General features: G+C 38.7%; 1 protein-coding gene across 1 annotated transcript; it reads left to right on the forward strand.

Moving 5' to 3' along the window:
* The first annotated feature begins 319 nt into the window (after positions 1 to 319).
* LOC108977457 (protein tiptop) lies at positions 320 to 6,473 on the forward strand. Its single transcript, XM_018947144.1, has 2 exons — positions 320 to 375; positions 2,820 to 6,473. Exons 1-2 carry the CDS (start codon positions 320 to 322, stop codon positions 6,397 to 6,399), a joined length of 3,636 nt encoding a protein of 1,211 aa, XP_018802689.1. The 3' UTR covers positions 6,400 to 6,473.
* The last annotated feature ends 1,333 nt before the right edge of the window (positions 6,474 to 7,806 follow it).

Here is a 7,806-nt window from a genome sequence, read left to right on the forward strand (position 1 = left end):
ATGAACAACAACAACGACAGAATTAATGAAATAACAGCAAAGAGGCCGCCATTGTTGTATTATTGTAAATAAATATACAAAAAAATAAGAACAACAAATAAGCCATCAACAATTAAAGACAACAGCAGCGTTAATAAAAACAACAACAAAATTACAAATACAACAACAACAACAAACTCTTTTTTTTTTTTTTGGTTAATGTTGTCTTCTCGCTTGTAATTGGGCTTGCTCAGCGCAAATAAATACAGTGTGGTCGATTGTGTTTGTTTGCTCGCGCATTTTCTTCGCTTACGCTAATTCAAAAACCGGCAGCTACGAAATGATGTTACACGAAGCAGTTATGCTGGAAATTTATAGGCAGGCGCTCACAGCAAGGTGAATATTACCTACATAGAATTTTTTGTATGTGATTAAATATTTTGTTATGCGTAAACGCGCGCATTAGGATGGTATAGTTGAAAAACATTTAAATTACTTTAATAAAAACTTTAATTTTTATAAAAATAAAATATTTTAATTATTTTAATAAAAAAATCAAAAATTATTTATTATTTTGTAATGCATGAGTAATGGGGTGATTTGTGAAAAACTTTTATGATGATTTCAGTTTAGTCGGTGAAGTATTTTTCGTTTGCCCACTGATCTGCTCGTTAATTTTAAGGACAAAACGCTTAGAGTAAATGTGAAAATAAGAATAAGATTAGCTTTAGATTCGGCTGCACCGGCTAAAACACCCTTCACAGATGCATTTTTTTTTTTTTATTAATTTTAAATTAATATTAAATAAAATGTATAAAAGGTTTATATCTAGCTTTTGATCCCAATTTATACAAATGTATGTACATATGTACATGCCTTAGTGACCAAATTTAAACAATTTGTTCGCGGATTATAGCCCTGTTCTGAAGCATAAACAGTGCAAAAATTGGTGAAGATATATTGTCAAAAAAAATATTTACATACAAAGACTTAATTTCAATTGATCAGTTTGTATAACATCTATATGCTATATAGCCCGATTAGAACAATTTATTCAGAGATTATAGCATTATCTCAGGCCATATTCACTAAATTTCGTGAAGATATTTCAGCAAATCAAAAAGTTTTCAACACAAGAACTTGAATTTGATCGGTCAGTTTATATGGCAGCTATATGCTATAGTAGTCTGATCAGAAAATTTTCTTCAGATATTATAGCATTTCATTATTAAATAATGTGTGCTAAATTTTGTAAAATAAATTTGTAGTGATCAACAAAATATTTCACTAATCCTCAAAATTGAAAATGATCAGTCCTAGTCCTTGTCGAGAGTACACAAAATTATCTATATTATGATATAAGACATTCTGTTTGTAGAAATACCAAAAAAATCTGTCAAATTAGTTGTATAGTCATACAATGTTGATCAAATATTATAGTCACTTAATTTAGTCAATTAACTAATTATCCGTAAGTTAAACATAAGAAATATGAAAAATTGACTAATTTGGTGACTTAAAAATATATATATAGTATTACAGATACTCACTTACTTTAGTCAATCAACTAAATATATATTCAATTATAAACAATAATTATAATTATAAAGCTGGTTGACTCTTTTGATTGATTTAATTTATAAAAATCAGCTAATATTCTTTCTTGAATAATGATTTTCACTTAATTTAGTCAATTAGTCAATTATCCGTAAACTTAATATAAGAAATTTGATTAATTGACTAAATTAGTTGACTTTATTAAATAATATTGCAAATATTCACTTAATTTAGTCAATTAACTAATTATATACACAAATGTGAACGTATAAAATATGGCTGATTGACTATATTTATTGATTTAATTGACAAAAATCAGCATGTCTTATTGCTAATAGGCTCTCTGGGTTAGTGATTGCACTTAATTCAATTAACCAATTATCTAGTTACTAAGCATTATAAATATGACCAATTGACTTAATTATTGAATAACGATTGTCACTTAATTGAGTCAATTAACTAATTAAGCAGTTATTAATTATTGAATAACGAATGTCACTTAATTTAGTCAATTAACTGATTAAGCAGTTATTAAGCATATTAATTATGACTAGTTCCCAAACATTTCGCATACTCCCTCCAAAAATTAGTATCAAAAAGCAACGTAATTTAAGCAATTAGCTAATTATTTATGGTAAACAGATAAGGGGAAATCTCAGAATTTACTCCAACTGGCAGATGCAAAAATAGTAATCTTAATGTTTCCAAAACAACAGTGTGAAGTATATTCTTACTTCGCTGGAGTTTCAGACAGTTCATAAATAAGTCAATTAGTAGGGATTTAGCACTATAAGATACATTTTACTTAGTATACTGGTACTCTTCACAGTCTTTAATGGAATAGAAACAAATTGTAAGTAAGTTAGAAAAGTTAGTTTGAATTTGCTAGCTAAAAAAACAGATGGAGCCTTTTAGTTGATAAAATGGAAAAATTTATTGAAGGAATTACTTTTTTGCCTACCAAATCTATCCTCGAAGTCAAGAATGATCTTCACAAATATTTGAGATATTCCGGAAGAAGTCTGAGCTTTATACTTTTCCGGTAGAAAATACTTCTGAAAGGACAAATTTAGCTGATTTCTTGTATAAAAATCGTTACTATTATATTTTGGAAGAAAAATTGCACCTGACGAAAAAATAGATATGAACCGTTTTTAAATATAAAAATATGTGATTCACTTCGAAAATATAAACAATTTTTCATTATAATACTCATTTCACCAACCATTATATTGGAACATTAAAAATATCTCATACAACTCTCAATTTCCTTACAATTACAGTGAGTTGACCAGCCCGCGTTGCCAATCACGCGAATCGAATGTGTCAGCAGCGGCGATGGAGGGACGTTGCCCTTCAAATGGCTCGCATTGTTCCGGCAACGAGCGCTCAACAACACCCGCCACAAGTTCGCTACCCAGTACACCGCCTGCCGGCCTACCGCTGCAGGCCACACTAGCACCAGCGGCAGCAGCAGCATTGCTGCCACCACAATCCGCCGCTATGGCTGCCTACTTTAATGCTGCAGCAGCAGCAGCAGCACAACAAAATCACTTACTGCTAACCAATCCGCTAGCAGCCGCCGCGACGCTGGTGCAGCAAGCAACACAAGCGCATTCGCCAGCAGCAGGACGGCAGCCAACAACACCCACCTCGCCACAAATGGATGCAACCAACGATGAGCCAGTATTGGATTTTAGCACTAAACGCCGACGAATGTCCGAACGTGAGAGTGACTCCGAGGATGACAATCATGAGCGCAACGCTGATGATGGTGGCATACAGAACGCTGAGGCCGCAATGGACGTGAATAGCCCGCTAGATTTGACCGTTGGTGGACGGAAGCGCGCCGCAACAATTGACGAGCCACCACCACACATCGCAATGCATAAGAGCTTACGTACCGCATTACCAACGGCCGCCGCTAGCAATTGGGTGCCAACAATCAATCCATATTTAGCCGCAGTGGCCGCGGCTAGCTTATCGCCGCCCAAATCGCCACTCTCGCCGCTCGAATGGAGCGGCAAACACAAACTATTGCCAAATGAAGCTACTAAAGCGTTAGAGAAAATGACTGAAATGACAAGACTTGGCTCGGCTACAGACAGTGCCGAGCTACCGCCGCACCGCCAGCTTAGTGCCAATGGCAACAACAGCAGCGCGGCTAGCAATGTCGGTAACGGTGGACGTCACAGTGCGTGGCAGTCGCATTGGTTGAACAAGGGCGCAGATGCCGTGCGCGATGTCTTCAAGTGCGTCTGGTGTAAACAGAGTTTTCCCACGCTCGCCACATTGACGGTACACATGAAGGAGACGCAACACTGTGGTGTCAATATGCCTGCCACGGCGTCGGCACCAGCTACTGGTATCCCCACCAATGGCAATCAGTCGGCACAATCAACACATCACTTGCGTCACACGACTAATACCGGCACAACATCGGCTGGCACAACAACAGCAGCAACAGGAGGGAATACAACAACTGCCGCCAATAAATCTGATCTCAATTTGTTAATCAAAGAAACGATGCCATTGCCACGCAAGCTGGTGCGTGGCCAAGATGTCTGGCTGGGCAAGGGAGCCGAACAAACGCGCGAGATACTCAAGTGTATGTGGTGCGGCCAGAGTTTTCGCTCATTAGCCGAAATGACATCGCACATGCAGGAGACGCAACACTACACGAACATAATATCCCAAGAGCAGATCATTTCATGGAAGTCGACGGATGATAAGAGCTCGAATAGCAGCAGCGCGGCCTCCATTGGTGGAAGTGGCGGCGGCACAACAACAACATCCACATCACCTGTCGTGACAACGCCACCAGCGACTGCTAGCGGTCTAAATACCACAGTCACTATGCGCCAGTCCAGTCCCAGTCACAACAACAACAGCGCGTCGGCTACCGTAAGTGCCGTGCTGACATGCAAGGTGTGCGACCAGGCGTTCGCCACGCTCAAGGAGCTCAGCAATCACATGATGAAAAATTCACACTACAAGGAGCATATGATGCGGGCTATGGGTGGTGTAGAGCAAGCCGCAATGACACCGACTACGACTGCCGGCCCGACGAATGTGGGACGGCGTGGCGGACGACAGCTGCGTGAAAAACGCAAAAAGTCATTGCCAGTGCGTAAACTACTGGAGCTAGAGCGTGCGCAACAGGACTACAAGCTCAACAGTTTGGATCCGGCATTGAAGCCGTTACGTGACTTTGCCGCCATTACGAAAATTACATGCGAGAAATGTGGTGAAAAGATTGAGACCGCGCTATTTGTCGATCACATACGCCAATGTCTCGGCGGAATGTTGCTGGTGCCAGCACGCAATCACAACAACGTCAGCGATAGCTTGAAGTCCACCTTTAATGCCATGGAACAGCTGGCGAGTCCACAAACCCCCACTAGTCGCAGCGATGGACGCAAAACCGCCGATAGCAATATGTCACATGCCTCAGCCACGCGTCCAGATATACTATGTCCGCTCACAAAGGAGGGTGAAAAGGCGAGCACGTCCTCTACACCGTCGGTGCTAAATGCCATCGAGCAGCTGATCGAGAAAAGTTTCGACACACGTCCACGTAATAGCAGCAACTATGCCGGCAGCGGTAATGGCAGTCAACGCAGCACACCCTTGGGTTCGAGTATTTTGAAGCGACTCGGTATTGACGATAGCGTGGACTACACGAAACCATTGCTGGATCCGCAGACTATGCATTTTATGCGTTCCTACTCCAATTACTCGGCGCGCGATCGTAGCGCTAGCGAATCTAGTTCGATCTCCGAACGTTGTAGCAGTCGTATCGAGTCTTTTACGCCCGAACGTAATACCACGCAAGTGCCACCACGTCAAACACCAGATAAATTGGAGGCTACAGTGGAACCGAAGCCCGTTTCAGCTTCCGAAGACGCAGCAATGCATACAGAGCTATTAAATATTAAATCAGAGCCCACAGAGATTGCAGAAACCACCAATGAGTCACAAGAACTGCCAGCTGGTGAGCAGAAGGACGCTATGAATTTGTCAGCCACATCGCCACAAAAGATCTCCGTTAAGAAGGAGTTCAACATGATCGATAACCACGAGGATGAGCGTCAATCGGGCGATGCGCGGCACTACAAGCCGCAACCGCGCACACCCTGCTCGCGCGCCACCAGTCCAAGCGCCAGCGAACGCTCCATCACGCCCAAGTCCACAACATCGTCGGCAGATAAACGCTTCGCCGCAGCGGGTAGCAGCCTCACAGCGCTTTCTTCCATGTTTGATAGCTTAAATAATATGAGCAGCAACGTGACTAGCGCACAATCACATAACAACGTCGACAGTATCGCCAGCGCCGAAACTAATAATAACAACAATAATAACAACACGAATAAGAAGTCGAGTGCTAATCCGCTCGCCGCACTGCAAAAACTCTGCGAAACCACTGAGAAGCCGTCAATGAAGACGCGCAGCGCCACCACCAATGGCATCGGTCATCATCAGTCGCAGCTGACCGGCAATATGATGGCTTTCAGTTGGGCTTGCAATGATGCTGTGCAGAATACGACAGCCGAGTCTATGATTAAGTGTACACAATGTGATGCCGTTTTTAGTACGAAGGGCGCCTATCGTCATCACTTCTCCAAAGTACACTACAGCAAGGAGGATAATGAGTTGAATGCTTTGGTGAGTGCCAGCAAGTCGCCTTCATCGCTGGCTTGCTCACCGAAATCGGCTGGTGCTTCGCCGAAGAGCTCATCGAAGAGTCCAGTGGGCGCGGGCAGCATGAGCGCGCCCATAATTAATCCATTTAGCGACAGTTCACAATCAAAGTTCCTCAAATATACCGAATTGGCGAAGCAATTGTCATCGAAGAATGCATAATACGGCCCCTGGCGGCAGGAAGGTTATAGCAGTTCGTTCGGTAAGTTATCATAACATGCGTTCGTGTGCTAGCGAAATAAAGCGGCGTAATGTTTCTCAATTAATTATTGTGAGACTTAGAGGACTAGCTATAACTTGTACATATATATAAGACTATTACAACAATTTTTTTTTTTAGAGAATGTCAAAGAAAATAATATATTATAATAACCAGTTTATATGAGGCATTACTTGGCGCTCAACGACTTTATTCGAATCATATAATATTTTTTCACTCAAAAAAATTACGAATTTTAATTACATGGATGAAATTATAAATAAGGTTAGAGATGCAATTCTATTTTTAATTTTTTAATTAAAAAACATTAACTCCCCGAAATAAATTATACAAAAAGGCCACACTTTCAAAAAAAAAATTAGATTTACTTTAAAAAATTTGTTCATTCCGCTCATGTTTGAGAACATTTTTGCTTGTGATTTCCCTTTTTACCCCAAAAAAAATCCATACTAGAATTTATATACCAGAACTAGAGGCTCAGCTCAACCTTGAGTTATGACGTTATATTAACAGCGGTAACTATACCTCGAATAAGCTTAAGTACATTAAGCTATTATTTTCTGATCAAGATAATCTTCATCCTTACCCTACTTTTAAAAAGTAGTTTTGAAAAAAACGCGTCTAAAGTTTATGAACTCAAAAAGTGACGAACGAAAAAATTATTCTATGATATAAGTGTGCTCAATAATGTACAAAGGATACGAATAAAATTACTCAATCCATGTTTCAGGAATTAATTCACTAAAGAGTATTTTTTTTACCTTGAAACCCTAACCCCTCCTTAAATATAACCTCAAATTTTTCGATAAATGCGAAATATTCTTAAAGAATTGTTTTATAGATCAATTATACTTCTGAACAATTAAATGTTAAAAAATCCTCAAATGACAATTTTTAACGCTTAAACTCTTTTTGGAAATTTTGCGTTAACTTACTTATTTAAAATTTCATTTAAAATATTTTTTTTTTTAATTTTTCAGCTCAGAAATCGACATTTAATCAACATTTAATAATTCCTACTGCAAAATATTTTTTTTCTGTACAAGTTTTTTTTGTTTTTTTTGTTAAATATGAATTTTCGCTAAAAAAAAAACAGTCTTCATTATTATAAAAAGAGTTCTTTTCTGTTAAAAAAAAATTATTATTTTCTACTACACAATATTTTTTATTTTATTAAAAATGTTTTCCTGTTGAAAAATATTTTTTGCTATTCTAAAGAATTTTTTTGTGTTAAAAAAGAACTGTTTTCCACTGAAAAATATTACATTTTTTATATTTTCTCTGATTGCTACTGTAAAAAGTAAATTTCTGTAAAAAAAAAATTTCTGTTAAAAAATAAAAAATGTTTT

The sequence above is a fragment of the Bactrocera latifrons genome, unplaced genomic scaffold (assembly GCF_001853355.1).
Source record: "Bactrocera latifrons isolate USDA-ARS-PBARC rearing strain unplaced genomic scaffold, ASM185335v1 scaffold_9, whole genome shotgun sequence".
NCBI lineage: Eukaryota > Metazoa > Arthropoda > Insecta > Diptera > Tephritidae > Bactrocera > Bactrocera latifrons.